The sequence below is a fragment of the Macrobrachium rosenbergii genome, chromosome 43, assembly GCF_040412425.1.
Source record: "Macrobrachium rosenbergii isolate ZJJX-2024 chromosome 43, ASM4041242v1, whole genome shotgun sequence".
Taxonomy (NCBI): Eukaryota; Metazoa; Arthropoda; class Malacostraca; order Decapoda; family Palaemonidae; genus Macrobrachium; species Macrobrachium rosenbergii.
Genome location: NC_089783.1, coordinates 22,390,878 through 22,414,445, shown reverse-complemented (window position 1 = coordinate 22,414,445; position 23,568 = coordinate 22,390,878). Strand labels below are relative to the sequence as shown.

Below are 23,568 nucleotides of genomic sequence, written 5' to 3'. Positions count from 1 at the left end.
ATAGATCAATGCTGAGTTCGGTTTTTAAACACGGAGACCTAGATCTTTCTTCTAACAAGATTTAAGCCATCTGATTAAATCCTCTGAGACTTCCAAGCAAACGAAAGTTGACTCAGTATCATGGAATCTAGATGTGTTACTCAAGTGATTAATGGGCCCCTCTTTTGAGCCTCTCCGTTCCACGTCTGTCAAGAACCTAACTTGAAAGACTGTTTCTTGTGATATGAAGCAAGTTAGTGAACTTCAGGCCTCATTTGGGAGACAGTCTGCACTTTCACTCTAGGTTTCCTGGCCAAGAACGAGACACCATCCAACCCCTGGCCATGCTCATTCACTATTAAGAACCTTATGGATATCCTTGGGCTAGAAGAAGAGGAAAGGGTCCTTTGCCTTGTTAGGGCCCCATGGTATTATCTAGACAGAACCAAGAAAATCAGAGGCCCTTCCAGCAGTCTCTGGTGCTTCGTCAAGAATCCCTCTCGACCCTTATCTAAGAATGCAGTCGTTCATCCTTAGGGATCTGATTACTGAGGCACATTCACAGATCCAGGAGGACGTCCTGCCTACCTTCAAGGTGAAAGCACATGACATTAGAGCAGTCGCCACCTCGTTTACTTTCAGACATAATATGGCACTCTTTGCAATTCTTCATTCTACTTACTGGAAGTGTAAGTCCATATTCACGACATGCTATTTAAAAGGGATAGAAACAGTGTTGGAAAACTGAAGTGCCCTAGGTCTTTTCTCAATGGCTGGCATGGTATTGGGGGAAGAAGCATAGGAAGCATTCCTTTTATCCTTGATCTCTTCGCCTTGAAGTAGGGTGTCAAATCATGGGAGAGCTTGGGGGTTACTTTGCACCTGGTGTGCCCACCAGTTTTTTAGTGGATGGGTGTTTTTTTTTTATTTTTCAGTGTAGGTGACAACATTGTCTGGTAATTGTTTTCTTTTGGTACTGTGCCAAGGGCAAGGGCATCTGTTTTTTATGCTTTGTGAGCAATCTGAATTTTCCTTCTCTCCAAAGCTCCCACTTAAAAAAGTAGAGGCACCTCGCGGCTACTCCGCCATGTCACTACAGGTCAAGATGAGCACTGACCAGAAGCAGTAATTACCTGCAGTAGTTCTCTTACCAGGTAAGGAAACAACAAGCATTGTATCAATGCCATCAAATTGTCTGTTTCAGATTAATTTTCATGACTGAATGTTTTGGAGTGGAATATGTCCATGGATCCCACCTCCCCTCATTGTGGGATTCAGCTGTGTAATTACTTGGTAAATTACTTATATGAAAATGTTATTTTCATGATAAAATTAAGTTTCATATACACTGTATACTTTCCAGGTAATTACAGATCGGAGACTTCCCTTCTCCCCTCTCATGAACATAAGAGACAAAAGAAGTGAGTTTTACTGCTTTGTTGTTCCTTTTGTTCCCCGATAGTGGGCGGGGTAGTCACCTACACCAAAACAATAGAAATGCTACCGCAGTAATTAAAATTTTAAGCTGCCGCATGAGAGGAAAATATAGCTGTAGAATTACTTGGTAAGTATATATGAAACAATTTTATCATGAAAATAAAATTTTTTTTTAAATACGTTTGAAAGCATGTGTATGGAAGGTGTGAAATTTTGCTTGATACTGCAATCTTGTATTTGCCTGAGTATAGGATGTATCTTTTTTTTCTCAGTAAAAGAAAATTCCCATGCATTTTATATGAGAAAGGTCAGTCAAATTTAGCATACAGGCTATGAACAGCTGGTTTTGGTAATGCTGGAAAACTGGTTTCCAAACACCTTGTTGACAAAACTTGTTCCCATAATGCTTTAGAGTTATATTTTAGTATGTAGTATACAGTTATCAGTAACTTCTCAAAGATAACATTACATACCAGTATTCCTCATACAGCATTCATGCAAATTATGATGACAGCGAAGATCAGTAAATATCACCTTCAGAAGTAAACACAAACTGCAGTACCATAGCCTAATGGTCACTTATACACCAAATTAGGCTTGACTGACATTAAAGCCATGTAACAAAATACCGTCAGTAAGATATTTCTTAGCTTTTTCAAATCCTTCATTCTACATTGCTGTTCCCGTGTCCACAAACATACTGTATTGTAATCTCCAATGAAATTCTTTGCAAGTTTTAGTGTCCACTAATCTTTATAATTTACTTTACGTATAATAATGTTGTACAATATCATTTATGTGCTTAGAATTAGTGTAAAAGTGTCAGTTTCACTTGACATGTTTGAAAGAGTATATATTGGTAACAAGAGTTTTGTTGTGTTGGCAAACAAGGGGATTAATTTGTTACCATTGCCTTGAGACACTTGTTTAGTACATTTACATGCTCAAGTAGACTAACAAGTTTAGTATAGGGTCAGGTTGAATTGATGCATACCATACCACATTAATAGAAATGTTGTTGCAAAATGTCTTTAATCTGTGAAGTGTGCAGCAAGTCCCAAAAATGCTCTGTTTTTTCTCATGGAATATTACTTCAGAGGATAGCAGTTCCTCCATATGCTTGCTTCTTTCTTTGAAGCAAGCATAGTTTTATTACAGTATATAGAAAACAGTAAAAACTAAGATTCATTAAATGATTCCTATTCTGTGGTGATAAAAAACCCATGTAGATGATATTCCAAAATTAGGACAACATGAACTTTGCTTACATTTCTTCAGGGGCAGGATGTCAAGTCTTTAGAATCCTATGGCTCACTCCTTGAGTGTGGAGAAACCTTTTCAATTGTCTCGGGGGCTAGACACACCCACAGCTATTACTTGATCATTGTTTCTATAGCTTCCATTAGAATCTTAAGAGGGTTCTCATTTCAAGGAATTGTCACTTGAATCTGAGAAGATTAGACATGTAAAGCAGGCTTCTACTATTGGAAACTATTCCCCCATACTCTCTCTCTCTCTCTCTCTCTCTCTCTCTCTCTCTCTCTCTCTCTCTCTCTCTCTCTCTCTCTCTCTCTGAACTGCTCCTTGTGGCGTTAGAGTGAAAGGTTTGCCAACAGTAACTTTCCTTTCTACTGCATACTGTATAATAAAAAATATAAATGTATATATCTTTTTCATGTCCTACCAATGGGAAAATATCAATAATAACTGAAATACTACAAAAACATAGGTTACAGAAATATACACATTACGTAATCTGCCATTTTGGAGCAGATTCCACAGGGATTGGAAGGCACATATGATTGGAGATTGAAGGACAAGGGAAATATGTTGTCAGAAGTTATTGTGCAAACAGTAAAAGAATTGCCGTTGGAGTTTTTACAATTTTGCTAATACTGAATTGGTCTTCGTGACGGCAAATAGTTCTGTGCCACAATTATACAAATGGTCTTATTATGGCTTAGAGAAATTATATTTAGCTCAGATTCCGCAGTTTTATTCTGTATATAACTGGGATAAAGTGAAGGTGGATAGATGGCTTTCAGTAGTTGAATCTGGAAGTCTTCTCAAGCTGTGGAATTCTTTTTAGGGTGCCAGAAACCCAGCTTTCATATATGAAATAAGTGTTCACTTGGATATAAACTAATTTATCCAAAAGTTTCCTCATGAACAGTTGTGTATTATTATTCATTTTATAAAAGGTTTTATTTTAGGAAAAAATGTTAAGTTAAAAAATAAAAAAAAGTAACAGTTAATTGGGTTTTCTTTGATCACGAATTGTCAGTATCCACCTCATCAAAACTTTTATGCTATAATATTGTATAGTTATTTCAGGAACTGCATTGGAGGAAGAGCACATTGTTCTCTGTTTAGGGGAAATTGTTGAGATGTGAAGAATTTAGTCCACCTTGATGTTTATGTGGTATATGTATATTTTTTTAGTGCCAAATTCTCAGATTAAAAAGTATTTAAATTTTTTGCAGAGGCCCTGGGACAGCTGACAAACCTATTGAAAAGGTTGTGTTGGTCATCATAGATGCTTGGAGGACAGATCACTTGGTACTGACAGATCAGCCACTCATGCCTCATATGTATGACTTGTTGACACGTGGGAAGGCATATGGATTTGTTCTCCATACTGCCACACCAACAGTTACTCTGCCTAGAATTAAGGTATATTGTTTAAGATCGTTGTTCATTGTTTTACTGTCTAACTAAACACAGCTTCATATACTGTATATGAACTCTTCTTGTCTATATGTGAATTTCTGTGTTATCATCTTTAAAATTGAACCTGAATAGCTGTATTAAGAAATATTGGGACTAAAGCCAAAAGTAGTATACTAATACAATATATTGCTCAGAAGACTTTGCTTGAAAAGGAAAGTTGTTTTCAAATACATAGGTGGTTTTATTTCTGAAAATGAGCAGATTTCCAACTAGAATACTGTACTAGGCATGATTGTGAATTAGTGTTTGTAGCAGTACTGTTCAGATAAGATTGCCTGTTCTTGATATTCACCTAATCAGTTACTACTTTCTCAGTCACTTGTGACTGGAAGCATTCCAGGTTTCATGGACATAATAACCAATTTTGGAGCAGGTGAACTGGTTGATGATAACCTCATCCAGCGGTGGGTTGATGCTGGCAAGCGCATTCATTTTTATGGTGATAATACATGGCTGAGCCTCTTTCCGAAGCAGTTTACAAAATATGATGGCGTCACATCATTTTTTGTTTCAGATTACACTGAGGTAAAGTTTTTGTAAATGTATAATTATAGTGTGTATCCATTTTCACGTAAAAACATTTAAAACTCCAATCAAAGTAACCATGTACATTATTAAGAATTTTTCTCATAAAAACTATCACTGTAATTAAGTATTTTTTCTTTGCTAAAGTGAATGATTTCTGAAGTTACTTTTTAAGTGAATTTGTATTGTTTCACTCACCGTAATTGTACAGAAAGCTACTAATACATACTGTACTTTTGTGAAGTGGTAGCTAAGCCATCATTTGGCACAAATCATGCTTGAAGTGTTTTATTACTGTATTTACCTGCATAGTGTAGATATCTATCCAGTACATGACTCCTGCCTGTGAACATTTATCACCCACTCACAGACAGTTTTTTAGAACACACTGTTGTTCTTTCTTGAACGCCAGTTCCCGATTGAGCACCTGGCTCTGGTTTTTTCAAGTGACCGGCACCAGTTCCTGATAACCTGGCACCAATTCTTCAGTATCAGTCTCCCGCTTCAGGGTGCCATACAGAGAGCATTAGTCTGCATATAGAGAGGTCCCCTTTTCAGAGGACATTTATGTCCAGTATTTTTGAGCTTCATGAAGAAAGCTCCCTCCTCTTATACAGCAGAAGCTCTGGTTAAGAAGTTAGAGGACTTCCAGTTTTTAGTTGAGAGACATTACCTCGGTTGGCCTCTGAGTCCTGTCCTGCTGTGGGTAAGGATGATTGAGATGTCTTTTAGAGATCTCCACTCTTTACTTTGAAACCTCAAGAAAAGAAAACTTGGGTGCTCTTTTACTGCTGAGGGAGTCACACAGTCACATTCAGCCCTGTTATTTTTGCCTCCGGGCCTACATTTCCTCTTCCCTCAGGACACAGTTGAAAGAACTGTCTGTTCTGCAGAAGGGTTTGAATCAGTTTGTCAAATGCACAATTCTGCCTGTGCTAGATTCTGTGTTTTCTGCATATGTCTTTGGCCTGTGTGTAGTGTTATTGGATTCGTTATAATCGAGTCCGCTTGAGTGTCCAAGTGTCCGCCGACTGTCAAAGAGTCCGCAGGGTCAGCAGCTAGTCCGCATGGTGGTCTGCGGATCAAGACGAGGATCTGCAAGTTCCCTCGATTGTCTGTGAGACCGCATAGTAGTCAGCGAATCTGCACGGCCCAAAACGCCCCTTTTTTTTCTTAGAGTAGAAGATGAAATTCAGGATAAAGATGAACCAGACAATCCTGTCATCCACTCTCCAAGGGCGTTTGAATGAAGACCTGAGTTATGCAGGAAGTATCCTTCTATGTCCCTGCCGGACTCTGGGGTATCTCAAGTCTGTCTGGCAAGACAGAGTCCTCTAATGCGAGGATCTGTGTTTCGGCCTCTCTATGGCAAGCCTACTCTTGAGTCCTCACTCCTCTAGTGTTTGACTTCATGTTCTAGAACATCATTCTTTACCTAGATGACTGACTTCTTTGATTACCTTCGAAGGAAAGTGCGAGGAGGTCTTCTAACATTTGGGGCAGGGAAACGCAGCTGGACACTTTTGTTTTTTTTTTTTTCCCTTAGGCCTGAATTAGGTCAGACCTACAGTACTGGCTGTCCAAACATAAAGCATTGGACAGGAGGTGCGTTCCTACTCCAAACTCAGACCTAGTTTTCTGTTCAAACGCCTAGGATCTGGGTTGGGAAGCCTGCTTGGGGAACCGGGTAGTTTCCGAGGCTCGGCCCTCTGAGGAACAGAGTCTTCTCGGATAGCTGAAGGCTTTTCACTGACAACTTCAACGCTTATCAACCCTATTTCACTCCTAGACTGGTAATCTTGTCACAAGACCACGTTCCGAAGTATATTCGCATCTCTGTTAGGTAGCTGAAAGCTTTGCACTCATGGTTTCAATTCTTCTCGACCCATTTTCACACCTAGACTGAGGTAATCTTGGTTCAAGACCACAGTCCTTAAGCATATGAAAAAGTAGGAAGCAAGGAGACTCTCTCTCTCTCTCTCTCTCTCTCTCTCTCTCTCTCTCTCTCTCTCTCTCTCTCTCTCTCTCTCTCTCTCTCTCTCTCACCAGTCAGCAGAGAACTCGTACTATGGCCATGTCAAATCAAGTTTTCTAGTCCCTTGACTTTTTCAGGGCACACAAATTAGTTATGGTGGATGCACTGAACTGTCAGAAGCTTGTCCTTCCTGCCAAGTGGACCTTGGATCCCCTGGTCTGGCAGAATCTGTGGAATCTATGGGACAGATCGATTGTGGCCCGGATTGCTACCTCAAGGAACCGTTGCCTTTCTCATTTCGTTCTTCGGTCCTAGACCCTCTTGCACGGGCAACTAATGCCATGCTGCAAATTAGGTCCAACCTGGACCTTTAACGCCCTTCCACTTTCCAATTTGGTCAAGGAAGGGCTGAACAAGTTTTCAAGTTCACCGCAATGTAATGATGAGACACTTAGCCCCGTCCTAGACCATGATATGGGTTCCTGAACCAGATATGGTTGTTGATGGACTCTTCACGACTCCTTCCACATTCCATATCTACTCAGACAACCTAACCTCACTTCAACAGCTACAACTAAAGGGTGGACGACTTTTTTCTCGGACAGATTTACAGACTGTCCGGGAGCTTGCCTGGAAGAAGTGAACTTTTCAAGACTGACTGCAGAGACTTGCAAGATGCAGACAGCAATCTTCTTGCCAAGTACTCCAATCTAAGTGTGCAGTCTTCCGTCGATGGTGTAACAGCTATAACATCTTGTCTGGGAATTCCTCTAGCTCAGATAGCAGGACTCCTCCTACCTGAGGACCGCCAAGGGGACTCTCTTCATCCACCTTCAAGGGGCATAGAGCAATGCCAGGCTTAGTATGTAAACACAAAGGTCTAGTTTTATCTTCTAACCAAGATCTTAGCAACCCATGAAGTCTTTCAAGACTTCCAAGGCAGAGAGGAGTCTACCCCGTATATTGGAGTTTGGAAGTAACTTTCGAGTGGTTAACTGGCCCCGCTGTTGAGCCTCTCCGTTCCACGACTCTTAACTTAACTAGAAAACTATGTTCCTTGTAGCCCTAGCAAATGCCAAACGAGTTAGTGAGCTTCAGAATATAGACAAGCAAGCAGATTCTGCTCAGGGAGAGACAGTCTGTGAACAGGGTCTGTGCATTTTCCCTTAAGTGATTGTTGGACATCCCTGGCTCTGGGAGAGTGAGTGAAATATCTAGTTTGAGTTTTCAGGTTTTACCTAAAAAAGCTTTTTAATCAGAGGTCCATCCATACCTAGACTGTCCGGACAAGATCCTGTCTTGCCCTCAGTTTATGAATGCATTGTCCTTCATCTCCAATGAACTTTATTTTTGAGATGCACTCACAGATTCAGGACAACAATTTGCCTACCTGTTGAAGGAAATCTAAGATGCCAGAATTGCCTCTATCTCATTAGCTTTCAGGCTCAACATGCCACTCATTTCCATTTGGCAATCAGCCCACTGGAAGTGTAATAGTTCTTCACTTCTAAATTATCCTTGAAGTCAAAACAGTGTTTGAAAATTTTTGCAGTATCTTGAGACCCATATTAGTAATTGGCATGGCACTGAGGGAGGAAACAGAGGATTTTCTCCTCCTATCTCTTCACTTTATAGTGAGGTGCAGAATTTTTTTTGGGAGCCAGGTGGTGGGTAGTTGTTTTATTTCAGTGTAGATGACAAAGTTAACTGGTTGTTTTTTTATTTTTTGGTACTGTGCCCAGGGCAAGGGCACCTAATTATGCTTTGCCAGCTAGCAGAATATTCATTGGCTGCAAAGCTCCCACTTAAGTAGAGGTGATCCTCGGCTATACTGCCATGCCACTACAAGTTAAGATAGGCACCAACCAGAGGCAGTATTCTCCTGCAATGGCTCTCTTAACTGATACGGAAACGACAAGCATTGTTTTCCAATGCTAGCAGCTTTTTCTGTTTTGAATTCATTACTTATCTTAATGTTTTGGGATGGAATTTGTCCATGTATCCCACCTCCTGTCAATGTGGGAATCAATTACTTGTAATTACTTATATGAAAATGTTATTACTTATATGAAAATGTCATAATAAAATTAAGTTTCATATATACTTACCAAGCAATCACAGGGTCGGAGCCCACCCTCCTCCCCTCCGATGGACATAAGGGCAGAAACAGAATGAGGTTGTTCTGCTAAGCCGTTCCTAGTATTCCTGTTAATGGGCTGGACTGGTCACCTGCACTAAACAATCGGAGCGCTACTGCGAATTTTAAAATTTAAGCTGTCGCATGAGTGGAAAGTATAGCAATATAATTACTCGATAAGTACATAATAACATTTTTATATTTTACAACTTGCATAAGAAATTATTAGATTTAGATATCAGTGTTTGCTAAATACAGTGATTACTAGTGATGATAAAATGTAAAGCATTAAGTGGTCAGCAAATATAAAGCTAGTAATGGTTGTTTTGACAGGTTGACAGGAATGTAACTCGACATATTCCTAATGAGATGAAGTCAGATGATTGGGATGTCCTCATCTTGCACTACTTGGGTCTTGATCATATAGGTCATTTGGAAGGTCCCATGAGTTCCTTGATTGGTCCTAAATTACTAGAGATGGATCGTGTACTTCATGATATCCAACAAGGACTGCAAAAAAAGGTAAAATTTGTTAGTATTTTGAAATAATGAGGCTAGTACTAAGTGCAGAGTTTGAAGTGTCTTGTTATGTAAGGGAAAAATCAGCAAATGAATGCTTGGAAATATGCTGGAAATTTGGCCGTCTCAGGCTCCACAGGCTTACTGCATTTGTTTATCTATTTGTTTTCATATTTTTATACTTGATCAATATATGCTGTGTATGGTTTTACAGACTATAAAATACAGCTCTAATGGTACTAAAGGGTCATTTCAGTGTCCCTTCATGCCCAATTACATTGTTTTTTGACTTTCAGGGTCTCTCTTCTTAGGTGTCCAACCTCTTTGATTTTACTGTCCTCAGAATTTCTCCACTTGAATAAATCCTTAAGACAAGTACTGGGAAAGTCTAAATGTTACTCAATAGTCTAATATAATAAAAATGATAGATAGTAATAATAATAATAATAATAATAATAATAATAATAATAATAATAATAATAACTGACATGTCCTTTGATAGCATATTGTTGTTAGTGTTTACTATTTTAACCAAAAATAATATCTTAAAGTGGACTTTTAGAATTGAAACTAATGAAAGTATTGTTCTTTTCAAGACTGAATAGCTATGTAAAATTACTTACAGGCACAGTTGCAGTGCAGTATAATTAATTGCAAAGCTTATGGTGCCTGCAATGTTTATAATACAGTATAGGAACTGAGTTCAATCCTGAAAAACCTTTGATGTTTAACTTGTTTTGAAAAATCCAGAGGTTATTTTTGAAAAGCACTGTGTACCTTGTCAGGGAAGTTATGCTTAAAGGTGCACTTCCAAGCTTTGGTTACATTCTTGCTTTATAACTGACAGCATTAAAAAGAAATTATATGGTAAACTGACGTAAGTACTTATAGAGTTAAGGTTCACCTGTTGTATAATGATACTGATAAAGTGAGGCCACATTTTGGGGAGCTAGTCTTTCTGGGCTTTGAGCTTTCAAAGCACTAGTATAACATACCACTTGCATCCACTTTAGGATATACTGTATATCCAATATTCAGCATTAGATATCTAGCCAAAAAATAGCACCTCAAATCATCAAACACTGCCCATCCATATACCAACTCATTTTTCTATCCTAACGTAACCTGAGCCATTCAGTTGGAGAACTATGCATTCCCCAAGCAGTGAGAGAATCCTATCTGACAGGTTAACCTTTACACTTGCCTTAAGAGTTCTGTATGTTAAGCATTTGGTTCGTTCTTACTTTGATTGTTAAACTATGTCACTGTTAATAGCTCAACAAAATGTAGTGGGAGCCTAGCCTGTCTGCCCTGAACCATCTTGTTAAGAAGGCTGACTTCTGCATTATGAGGCATGTTGCCAGTTTCATTAAAACCAACAAGTGATCAGCTAATTACAACTAATCATATATGATCTGCTAAGATCAGATAAATTCTTCACAAGGCAATGAACACTGATGTGGCCGTGAGACATAGGATCAGTCAGAGAGCCAAGCACATAGCTAAAGATGTCGACACTACCTCTGGAAAGTTGAAGGCCCTAATTGCAGCCATACCCTATTTTCATTGTTATTTTTATCATCTTCCTATATTTTTCTCCCTTAATCTGTCTGTCTTGTCAATTATTTTCATTTCCTCTTCCTTCCTTTATGAGTCATTTTCAAGCCTCCATGCTCATCATTTAGTCGTATATACATTTTATCCCCATCTTGCAGCATTTTGCTGTGGGTCTGTTATTCCCATAGCATCTTCCTAAAATGAATTCTGGGGAGGCTCTTCACATACAAACGTTAATATCAAAAGTTGAATGGAAAGCTTTCCATCTAACGAGTGACCCAGTTTATAATTTCACCATGAAGTCATTTAAACTCTAGTGTAAAGTTGCTGGAGATTATAATATTGTGCATATATTGCTTTAGGAATAGTTCTTAAGAATCTCTAAAAGCATAATTAAAGTTAGGGATAAAATTTGTAAGCATCAGCTGGTGTAGCAGTGAGATAGAAGAAAAGGTAATGAAAAGTTTATGATGAAAACAATGCTTGAGGAGAAAACAAAAAGGTAGGCAAAATGACAAGGTGCTTACACTTTGCCAGACATACATAGAGACAGGTAACCATCATTAAGGGTTCTTTTCTATCTACTTGTATCACTGGACAGATGAAGATCATTCTTTTTGAGTGTGTTTGAAGGAGCTTACTACAGGAAAGAAATGTAAACTTATGGAGCTATATTAAAATAAGTTTTTTGTACAGTGTCATGACTCATATAATGAGTGCCCTCCTGCCAGCCCCATGAATCTTTTTGCCTCACATACAGTTTTCACCAAAAGTGAAGTTATTGGTTAACACATAATTGAGGAGCCAGAGAATGTGTTTTTTGTATTCTGTGGGACTGCCTTCATCTTCCTGAATGACAAAGGACTAATGGTCCTGGGGAAGTCATGGATCACGACAAGGGGCATATATTTGATTATTGGGTTTGCATGAAAAACTTCAGTATCATAAAAAGTTATGGTATTATAAAATACTTAAATTGGACATAGGTTAAGTTTGTGTGTATTTTAACGTCATTAGAGGATCAGAAGTTTAATTCAGTAATCATTCATATCAGAAAAGTTTACAGAATTCCAGAGTTTGAGTTATTTAAAAAATTTAGCTACTTCAAGGCACAGTGTTATGTAGGAATACATGTGTTGTGTATGGCTAGAAGTAGTTGATTCATACTTCAGTATTCAAGACTGATAGATTTAGCATCAGTAATACAAGGTTTTATATAAGTGACCCACCAAGCAATTACATAGCTACTAGCTTTCCACACGGCAGTCCTAAGAATTCAAATTTTCGCGGTGGCATTACCATCACTAGTGTAGGTGACAGTGTACTGCCCACTTTCGAAACTGATGGGTACAACTCGGCAAAGAGCTTCAATTTGTTTTCTGCCAGCTGCCGACCAACATCGGTGGTTTTGTGCAGTTTCATCATTATTTTTTGGATATATTTGTCCAGCTCTTTGGTGAAGTATTCAAGTTTTCCTTGTTTTCGGTGTGCGCCGAATATTTTTCTCAGCTATTTAGCAATTTTGTTAGCTGTGGTCAACTTTATTCTAATTAGCCAGGATGTGTTGTAGAACGAGATTAGTTAAGTTCTCTTTTCATTCTCATGCTAAATGTGTGAAATGTAGTGGGGCAAGACAGTAATATATATATCTTACTTGTTCAAAATATCAGGATTGGGACAAGCAAAAGTGACTTTGATATCGCATTTAGTGAGTTTGGATAGGAATAGAAATAGGAAGTGTGGCCCTTAGAGCCGAGAATAAGGCTAGTGTAGGTCCTGTTCCATCTCCTCTTGTGTAAGAGATAGTGCTATTTCTTTTCCTCAAATCCATGCTTTGTCTCCAATCCTTAGCCCTCCTACTTTGTTACCACATACTCCTTTATTAGGTTCCCGTGCTGCCAATCTCGACACCATTGCCAGTCTCAAATCTAGGTTCAATAAGAAATTTGAATTTTTAGCCAGTACAGTTACAGGATTCAGTGTCCCAGTGTCAGTAGTGCAGTGCAAAGTGACAGTGTTGTGCATAATGAGGAGGTGGCTACCTATCCCACCAGTGCTCTTAGACGAAGGTCCCTGTCCCACCCCCCTGCACTGGGGAGTAGACGTACCAGAGGTCCAAGGGAGGCTGATGGAGTTTGCCCACAGGTAGTTGCCCCTTCCACCAAGCCTGTTGTGTATTCCCAGGCTGCAGCTGAGTGCCACTGGAAAGGTGTCTTGGTTAGTGCTGATCATCTGTCATCAAGCGCCACTGGAAAGGAGTCTCGGTTAGTGCTGATCATCTGTCATCGGACTCGGGTGACTTGTCGCCTGACAGGACGCTCCAGCGGCTCTGAGTTGTCACCTCTAGGCCTTTGAAGAGGCATTCCGCCGTTGCGGACAGTTCTCTTTCTCCTGCTAAGAGGTATAAGGAGACAAATGCCAGTCCACAACTTCGTGCAGTTTCACCATTCCACCGTTCCACCTTCAGACAGCCAGAAGTTGATGAGGTTTTCGCGTGACCAGTGCTTGTGCCTAGACGTTCTGATCTTCCTCATAAGCGTCCATCACCCTCTTCTCCTCGGTCTTGCACTTCCAAGTGCCCATCTCCTTTCAGTCGCGTGTCGCTCACTTCAGCGACACACTCTGCTTCTCCAGCCTGAGTGGCACTAACTTCAGTCCGCTCAGCTCCAACCTCGCCGCTTCCACACCTGTCTTCTCAGGAGGATTCTTCCTTGGCCCCACTTCATCGTAAGCTGGAGGATATTATGGGTTTTTTGAAGAAAGATCTTTCTTCAAACAGCAAGGATCCATCTTTTCTCCTATTTCATCGGATGAGGAGGAAGCAGAGCACGATTCCACCCCTTCATCGGCTTACTCCAGTTTGCTGAAGTTCTTCCTGGCAAAATTTCCTGACTTTTTCAAGTCTACTTCTTCTGCTTCACCAGCGCCTACCTTCCTCATGAGGAAACGCTCTTTGAACGCTGCTTTTCTCCCCAAGTTAGTTTTCCTCCTCTTTGAAGAAATTCCTTCAAGAGGTGTATGAGTGGTTGACCTACAAGAGGAAGCAAGGTAAAGCTACCTTTGCTTTCCCTCCCTCTAAGCTTCTGAAGGAGAAATACCGCTTCTATGCCACGGGAGAGGTGCCTTCATTGGGAGTCATTGCCTTCTCCCAAGGGGACTTCTCCGGTCTGGTTGATGCTACGCACCGAGCTGCGTTCGCCTTGGCCAAGATTGTTTTCCTCTCTCGATCTTGTCCATCTCGTCATGCTTGTAAAGAAAACAACAGCGTGATCCGTGAACTCCCAGCATCCCTCAAGGCGCGTGATTTAAAATTTTGTAGTCGACGTATTTTACGTCCACTTGGCACCCGACAGACAATTTTTGTCGACGTAAAATACGTCCAGTCGGCGTTAAAGGGTTAAGGAAGTATTATTAGCCCTGCAGAAGAAATCCACTATGGATCTTTTAGCTCAGTCTGCCAAGCACCCGAAGGAAACTCCCTCTGTTTCCAAATATTTCTTGCCCTTGCAACCCAGACCTCGAGCTAACCTGCATCCTCCCTCGAGGTCTATCAAGAAGTTTACTTTCAAGCCCACCGCTAAGAAATGAAGCTTTTGTCCTTCATGCAACCGTTGGAGGTGAGCTTTGTCTCTTTTGGGAGGAATGGAGTCGCATAGGAGCGGACCCCTGGGTGGTCCAAGCACTGAGAAGTGGCTACTTCATTCCTCTCAGAGACAGGTCTCCCTTGTCCAGGTCTTTGATCATCTTGACGACCTACTCAGTAGGGTCCAAAAAGGTTTTGGCTCTTGCTCAAGAGATAGAGTCCCTGATTCACAAAGGGGCAATAGAGGAGGTACTGGATCATTCGTCGGAGAGGTTTTACAACCGACTCTTGGTAGTCCCCAAATCATCAGGGGGCTGGAGGCCTGTCCTGGACATCAGCGCCCTGAACTTATTTGTAGTAAAGATGAAATTTTGCATGGAGACTCTGCTCTGTCATGTCCTCCCTCCATCATGGCAACTGGATGGTCTCCCTGGACATGAAGGATGCATACTTCCTTGTTCCCATCCATCCAGCCTCCAGCAAATTTCTGAGATTCGTGTTTAGAAGCAAAGTCTTCCAATTTCGGGCCCTTTGTTTCAGTCTGTCCACAGACCCTCAAGTTTTCACCAGGACCCTTGCTTCTCTTGAGAAAGGCTTCATCCTCTCGGGATCAGTGTATCCCTCTACTTGGACGATTGCCTTCGTCTCTCCAAGTCGAAAGTGCAGTGTGCAGAGGACTTGAAGAAGACTCTTCGCCTAACGCAGGAGTTAGGCATTTTGATAAACCTGCAGAAGTCACAGTTGACTACAACACAGAAGATTCCCTATTTAGGGATGATTCTGGACTCTCGAACTTTTTGGGTTTTTTTTCTATTCCCCAAAAGGATAGAGTCTTGCCTACAGACTGTTCGGGAGTTCCTCTCTCTCTCCTGGTATGCCCAGCAGTCCAGTGGATGAGTCTCCTAGGTATGTTGGCCTCAATAGAGCAATTTGTGAAGTTGGATAGGCTTTGCATGAGGCCCCTGCCATTTTACTTGAAAGCAAGCTGGTGAAGAAAGACCCTGCCAGACTCCTTTGTCGTCCCCATCTCGTCATAGATCAAGGAGGATCTTCAATGCTGTTTGTTAGAAGAAAAGATTCAAGGCGGAATATCTCTTCTGCTGCTGTACCCCAGCCTAGAGTTTTATTCCAATGCCTCCGATCTAGGTTAGGGAGCCCTTTTAGGGAGTCAAAGGGTCTCGGGAACATGGACTTCGATTTGGAGGTCCTTACATATTAACTTCAAAGAGCTAAAGGCTATTCATCTGGGCCTTCATTCTTTCGCTCCTCTGATAGCAGGGAAGATTGTAGCAGTGTATGCGGACAACACCACAGCCTTGTCTTATGTCCACAAACAAGGGACCACCCACTCCTTCTCTCTCTGTGAGACTGTGAAAGAACCCCTTCCTCTGGGCAAATCAGTACTAGGTGAAGATTGTTACTCGCTTTGTTTGGGGGAAAATGAATGTCCTTGCGGATGGATTGTATCACTGCAATTAGGTTTTTCCAATGAAGTGGACTCTGGACTCTCTTGTATGCAACGATTTCTGAAAACTATGAGACAAACCAGCTGTGGGCCTCTTTGCAACATCGAGAAATTATCATATACCTCTCTGTGGCTCCCAGTCCCAGACCAGCTCGCATGGACAATGGATGCCATGTTGTTGGATTGGACGGGGCTGGTTGTCTATGCCTTCCTACCTTCTGAATTGATCAGCGATACATTCTGGCCCAGGAAAGAATGGTTTCTGGATCTGCTGTGCCTGTTAGTGGACTTCCCAAGACTTCTGCCACAAAGACAGTCGCTGCTCAAACAACCACACTTGCTCAGGTCCCATCAGGGATTGTCCACTCGGGCCCTAACAGGTTCAGACTGTCTGGAGCATCATCAGAGTGTAAAGGCTTTTCGAAGCAAACTACAGAGGCTTTTGCTAGGTGCAAAAGATCTTCTGCTAGCAGGCTCTACCAATCCAAGTGGTCAGTTTTCAGAGGGTGGTATCGACAAATAATATCTAGTCTTCCGAAACCTCTATAAGCCAGTTAGCTGACTTTTTGCCTTTCCTGAGAACCGATAGGAAGTTGTCTCCCTCTACCTTAAAGGGGTATAGGTCATTGTTCTAAAACCTCAGAGATTTTATCAGATCCTTCAAAACCCCTATTAGAAAGCTTTGATTTTCTCTCTTGGAATTTGGACATTGTTCTGAAGTGGCTTATGAGCTCATCCTTCGAACATCCCAGATCGACCTCTTTTAAGAATCTCACTGGGTAGACACTCTTTCTCGTGGCATTAGCAATCGCAAACTTGTTAGCAAGCAGTTAGCCTTCAACATGAGAGTAGGTTTTGCAAGTGAAATTGCAGTATATGCTCTCTCTCTCTCTCTCTCTCTCTCTCTCTCTCTCTCTCTCTCTCTCTCTCTCTCTCTCTCTCTCTCTCTCCAAGAATGAGGACTTTCCAAGCCTCAGCCTTGCTCATTCATTATTAGGAGCTTAACGGACATCCTCGGGGCAGAGGAGAGAGAGACTTCTTTGTCCTGTGGGAACCTTGAATTTCTATCTTCGGTGGACAGAAAAGGTCAGAGGACCTTCCGACAAGCTTCACTGTTCAGTGAAGATCCCTTCACGCCCTCTGTCAAAGAAAATGCCTTCTTTCTTCCTTAGAATTTCGATTACAGAAGTGCATTCTCAAGTTCATGAAGATGTTTTATCTTCCCTTACAGTCAAAGCTCATGAGGTTCGAGCTGTTGCTCTCAGCCAGGAGCGTCCCTCTTTTTCGACTCGCTTGGCGCCCACCTCGTCATTCTTACACGCTCGACCATTTGGCGCCAACTGTGGAGAGTTCAGAGCCAGTACTTGGGTGCTAGGTGTCAACAGTGGGGCTCTCGGCGCCAAATTCCAGGTGTTCGGCGCCAGCTTCCGGGATCCGTGGCTGGCATAGTTGACAAAGGAAGCATAGAGTGCTCTCTGTCCCTCTTCTGTCCCTTCACCTTGTTGTAAGGCCTTAGGGCAAGGGCGCTATTTTTTTGTCTTTGTCAGCAATCAGTGAACTTCCATGGCTGCAAAGTACCCACTAAAGTAGAGGCGACTCTTGGCCAATACTGCCACATCCTCTACAGGTTAAGATGAATGCCGACAAGAGGCGGTACCCACCTAAAGCAGCTTTCTTATCAGTTAAGGTACAGCAGGCATTGACCCAATGCTAGCAAACTCTCTAGTTCAGTCATTATCTTTATTAATGTTTTGGATTAGAACATGTCCATGATTCCCACCTCCTCTCAATGTGGAGTCAGCTATGTAATTGCTTGGTAATTCACTTATATAAAAATGACATTTTTATGATAAAATAAAGTTTTATATATACTTACCGAGCAATTACATTATCGGAGCCCACCCTCCTCCCCGCATTGGACATTTAGGCATCAAACGAATTGAAGCTCTTTGCTGAGTTGTACTTATCAGTCCTGAAAGTGGGCGGAATCCTGTCACCTATACTAGCGATGGTAACGCCACCATGAAAATTTGAATTCTTAAGACTGCCGTGTGGAAAGCTAGTAGCTATGTAATTGCATGGTAAGTATATATAAAACTTTATTTTATCATAAAAATGTCATTTTCTTGAACTATTCAATTTTACTGCTTTCAGGAAAAACCTTACTTAGTTCTGGTGTGTGGAGACCATGGCATGAGTGATGCCGGTGGGCATGGAGGTTCATCTCACTCAGAAGTCACTACTTCAGCAATGCTGTTTTCTAATACTTTTGGAAAGGCTATGTAAGAAAACATTAATTGTTCATATGAGGAACAAACCTAGGTCTTAATGTGAGGATAAATCTTCTAGCGCCAGCTGGAAACTGGTAAAAAACATATGAAATTGTAGAACAAGATATTGGTGGCAATGGGGTTCGGCCAGTTGGATGAGAGAGAAGGCATCAGCTGACCTCCCTTAACCCGAGAGCATGTGATCCATCCAGTTTCTTCCTTACTGTCTTGCTAGGACATGCTGCTGCCCTTCCTTCCAGAAGCCAGTGTTTTCCTGCCCGCTTACCTTCTTTGGTTTACCCTTTGTTTCGTGAATTAGTGCTAATCTGTGTGCTTGTGCATTAGTGCTTATTTGTGTGGTATTTGTTTTGTGTTTGATCATGCAGACCCAAAACTTATTTCAGCTTCCCAGTACTAAGCCTCAGAGAGAATTTCCTGGGGTTGGTATGGCTTCCTTTGAGACTGATCCACATTCTACTTGCAGCAGATGCAGATCTAATGTTTATAATATTACTTATCCCTGTTCTGAATGTCGTTCTTGGCCTCCTGAGCAGTGGAGGATTTTTGCCAAGAAGAGGCAGCATAGGAGGAAGTTGAAGGTGCCATCTTAAAAGGGGTTTTCTCCTCCTTTGATGGCTGCCTCTCAGACTCCTCCTTGTTCCTCTTCATTGCCCAATCTTCCTCCAGTTGCTTCTTCCTTGGAAGATTTTACTCCTTCCCATTTTTCCATAGCTTCGTCTTTGGAAATTTCGGGATAGGGGTCGGGGGATATTATCTCTTTTGCTGCCCCCACTCTCTTGGGGGGTGAAGTTCCCCCCATGGGAAGGAGGAGGCAGCACTATCCCTTTCTACTGTTTCAGGTTCAGAAGCTCAGAAGATGGCTGACACCTGGGCTTTGCTAGGCCTGCCAGGAGTACCAACCTTGGATGGCCTTTTATCCCATTTCATGCCATCTTGCATTCCTGTGTCATCCGTGATGACAGTTGCCAGCCCTGCTGTTCTCCCTTTTGTGGTGCCCAGAGCTTCAGTTCCTGTGTTGCCACATCGGTGATCAGTGTACTCTGCCCATTGTTTTCAGTTGGCGCCTGCAGTAACAACTGCTCAAGTCCCAAGCTCATCTGCCATGACAGTTCCCAGTTCAGCAGCTCTCCTCACTCCTCATAGGCCTATGATCCCTGTGTCTTCTCATCTAGTCTCACTCGAGCCCCATATGAACCGTTATGATGGTCATCTGACAGAGACTTGACCCTTAAAATGGTCTTCTTACTGGCTTTAGTTTCATCGAAGAGTGGGCAAACTCCATTGTCTCTCTTCTAATGTTAAAAACTCAAGGGGTTGGGGTCCGTAGCCTTCAAATTTGTCCCAGAATTTGTAGCTAAGACTTAGAAGCCATTGGTTCATGATGACAGGTTTGAATCCTTTTCCATCCCTACCTTGGGAGATTTTTTTATAACAACCCAGACAAATTGTTCTTATCCTGTCAGGGCACTGCAGGTTACCCGAAAAAGCCCTTGTCACCTCAGGCCGGGGTGTCAAAGACTTTTTGTAAGCACAGGCCAGATCAAGAAAGAAGTGCCCAAAAATACCATCTCCTTCTGGCTCTGTGAGGTTATTAGACATGCTTATAGCTCTTCTACAACCTCAGATTCTAACAGTGCATGCAAGAGCACATGATGTTAGGGGTTTAGGCCCTCCATTAGCATTTAAGAACCTATCTGTTCATAGGATTTTGAAGGCTGGTACTTGGCTTCATCAAACCATCTTCACATCTTTCTATCTTCGGGACGTTGCCCACAGGTCCTTGGACACTTTTTCCTTGGGTCCGGTGGCTGATCAACAAGTTGTGTAGCTCATTTCATGCCCCTAGCAGGACAGTTTGTATCTTGCTTAAGATGATGGTATGAAAGTGAGAATGATTGAGATGGCTGGTCTTTTTCCTTTTCCCTTTCCCTTTTCTTCTCTACCTACGGGCGGTAAGAAGATTGATCAGTCATACACTGGAGGAACTGGTTAGCTACAGGTGAGTCAAGTAGCCTTACTGTTAGAGTATTTAATATTCTGCACGAATATACTTTTCAGCAGCAAGCCCTTCCTCTCTCTAGCAAGGAGAGAGAGGAACAATAATAAACACATTTAGGTGGCTACTGTACTCTAGTTTGTTATCTGAACAGATATAGATCTTTAACTTCCTCCTATGCAATGAATCTCTGCAGTGTATTTTAGCCCAGTAGTCTGACTGTTAGATACCCATCTATCTAACAAGTCAGAGGCTTGGGTCTCCTTCTTTTGAATTCTCTTCTCCTTCCTTTGAATTCTCTTATCCAGGAAGTGTGATCAAGTGTGCTGAACCTCCATTTGGTTCAAGATTCTCTTACCTCCCACCAAAGGTGAATCTATCCTAATGTTAAGACCCAGGCTTGTTCTGCATATGAACAAATGACGAAGTTAATAAATTAATTTTATTTTTCCTAACAAACCAACCTGCGGTCATAACATTTACTGCCCACTTCTAGCCACCCCTCTTTTAGTTAACCCTGGGCTGGAAGAAAATTAAATACATATGCTTCCTCCCTCATCCCCGTGACTGATGCCAGATGCCACCAGTTCTGTGCATAAACAATTCCTATTGTTTTTTACCAGATTCCAGCTGGTGCCAGAAGATTTATCCTAATGTTAAGACCTTAGTTTGATAGCTGTGAAAAATACAAATTAATTTAAAAATTTGTCATGCCATTGTTAAAGGGGCATTTTGTATAATAAGCATCAGTAACAAAATTGTCTAATATTATTACCTTATAATAATGGTACTCTGGATAAAGCTAGTAACAAAGTGGGTAACAAAGTGGGAGCTCGCTCATCCTAACATCATTATGGTAAATTACAGTATCAATAGTTATGTCGCTAGCGATTCACTTGAATTACGTACGGTTTTTACCATTATGTATCACAGTTGTTTTGGTTACAGTGTTGATAGTTGTGACGGTAGTTATCTGTTGACACAACTATTGACACTTCAGGGGCTAGCGTATCATTAAAAATCTCAGCAAGATTTAAGGTTTGCTTTTTTATATTTGGCATATAAGACGACCCCCTACTTTGGGGGAGATTTTTCAAGGTTAAAAGGTCGCCTTATATGCTGGCATATACAGTACAGTAGTTTTGAATTATTAGACAAGCCATAAGTTTAGTAAGCTTTGTTGAATGTATGGTATGACTCACATTTAGCTTGTTGAACGTATGCTTTTAGGCCATTAAACATAGTGTAATCTACCAAAAAATGCAACTTGCACAATACACTAGATATGTGATGAAATCATGTGTTAAGGACAAAATTTTAAGGATCACACAATACACGACATCGAATGATACTCAAGTAAATAAGGCAGTACTGATAACCAAAACCCTTAGGCCTACCCAAACCGACCCAGTTGGGTGTTAAATGCAAGATGATTTTTGAAGGAATTTTTTTTAGGAAAAAAGTACATCTTATATGGCTGGAAATATGGTAATATCCACTGATGCTTTCATATCTTTCAACATACATTTTCAAATTGAAAGTTGTTCATTATCAGTGTCTTTACATTATGACCTAGTAACTAGAATTTAGTAAAATTCCAAGAAAGTGACTTAAACTAAAAGATCTGACCAAAGAAATGTCTGCAAATGACGATTCTCTATCAGTAACCATGGGGACTAGAGTTCCTTCAAAACTAAGAACTCCTTCCCAATATTTTTCTGCATAAAGTATGGTCTTATACTTGTCTTAACTGGCATTGGTATGTCATCTTTAGCTTATTGATATTTACCTCATATTTTTGTGTACATATGTTTGTCATCTATGTACAGTCATACCCTGAACTTACACGAGGTTAGATGCCAGAACCCCTAGCACAAGGCAAATTTTTGCGTAAGTTTGACACGGTCTCGAAAAATGCTAATAAATGCTTATTTCTAAAGTTTAAACACTAAATATGACCCTAATTATGCTCCCAAATTATTAAGGTAACTTTTAAATGAAATTAAAGTTACTGTAATTTCATTTAAAAGTTAGTGTAATACATTACCCATAAAAAAGAAGTAAATGGTTGACATAAAAATAGAGTTGGAAGAGAATTTCTCTCTCTCTCCCCTTCCAACCGATCTATTTTTAGAAGTCTTCTCAACCTCTTTTTAATAACTTCTTTATTCTATGTCTCTTTCTCTTTGTTCTGAAATGCTTTTTCATGAACAGTGTTTTTTATTTGGACTAATACAACTCCTAGTTATTATGTCTCTATGTTTTAGAACGTATTTGCCACACTTGCCCATTTACAGTTTGTAGACAATCCAGATAAAATGAGATCAATTTAAACTATCTACTGTACAGGTAAGAACATGCAGAGAAATAATAAGTTGTGAAAATGGGAGAGCGCTAAGAGAGAGAGAGAGAGAGAGAGAGAGAGAGAGAGAGAGAGAGAGAGAGAGAGAGAGAGAGAGAGATAAGGGTTGTCCTTAAGAGAGTGAAATTATTTATTAGTTATTATGGAGACATAAGATGAGAGAGAGAGAGAGAGAGAGAGAGAGAGAGAGAGAGGTCCTTACTTGAAATATCAAGTTAAATTATTTATGAATTATTACGGAAACAGAGAATAACATGAGAGAGAGAGAGAGAGAAAGAGAGAGAGAAGTTATTCTTACGTTAGATATCAAAAGATGGAAATTCATGATTTATGAAGGAAAAATGCAAATAAAGAAGAAAGAGAGAGAGAGAGAGTACCAGAAATCCTTTGACATGCTGTGAGCGACGATTGACATGTTTGACAACTTTGCCCTCATCCCCCCTCTTCAAAGGTTTCAAGAAAGATTGGGAAATGATATTAGTTTGTTTAAAATGTCACATAATTTACTATAGAAATGTATAAATTTTTTAATTACAGTTATTATTATTATTATTATTATTATTATTATTTGAAAATTAGTATTTCTTATTAGGTAAATCATTTGTTCATCAACATAACAAATAAACATATACATGTAACCATAAAAATTCTCTCATCTCTTACTGAGATGAGAGAATTTTTATGGTTACATGTATGTTTATTTGTTTTGTATGATAAATAAATGATTTACCTAATAATAAGTATTAATTTTCAAATAATAATAATAATAAATAATTAATAATAATAATAATAATAATAATAATAATAATAATAATAATAATAATAATAATAATAATAATAATAAAGCTACCAGATGGGAATAGTATCAAACACATAGATGAGACACTACGCAAATACCTGGGAATAATAGAAGGAGAGGATATAAAGCACCAAGAGATGAAGGACACAATCAGGAAATAATATATGCAGACACTTAAGGCGATACTCAAGTCAAAACTCAATGCCAGAAACA

The 23,568-nt window shown here is 40.4% G+C and overlaps 1 protein-coding gene across 1 annotated transcript in view; it reads left to right on the top strand.

Annotated features, from left to right (window-relative positions):
- LOC136828628 (GPI ethanolamine phosphate transferase 2-like) overlaps nt 1-23,568 on the top strand; it is a 63,041-nt gene that overhangs the window by 8,085 nt on the left and 31,388 nt on the right. The window contains exons 3-6 of the mRNA XM_067086658.1: nt 3,900-4,089; nt 4,462-4,671; nt 9,117-9,305; nt 18,062-18,189. Of these exons, the coding sequence (XP_066942759.1) occupies nt 3,900-4,089; nt 4,462-4,671; nt 9,117-9,305; nt 18,062-18,189 (717 nt within the window). The remainder of the gene's footprint in view (nt 1-3,899; nt 4,090-4,461; nt 4,672-9,116; nt 9,306-18,061; nt 18,190-23,568) is intronic.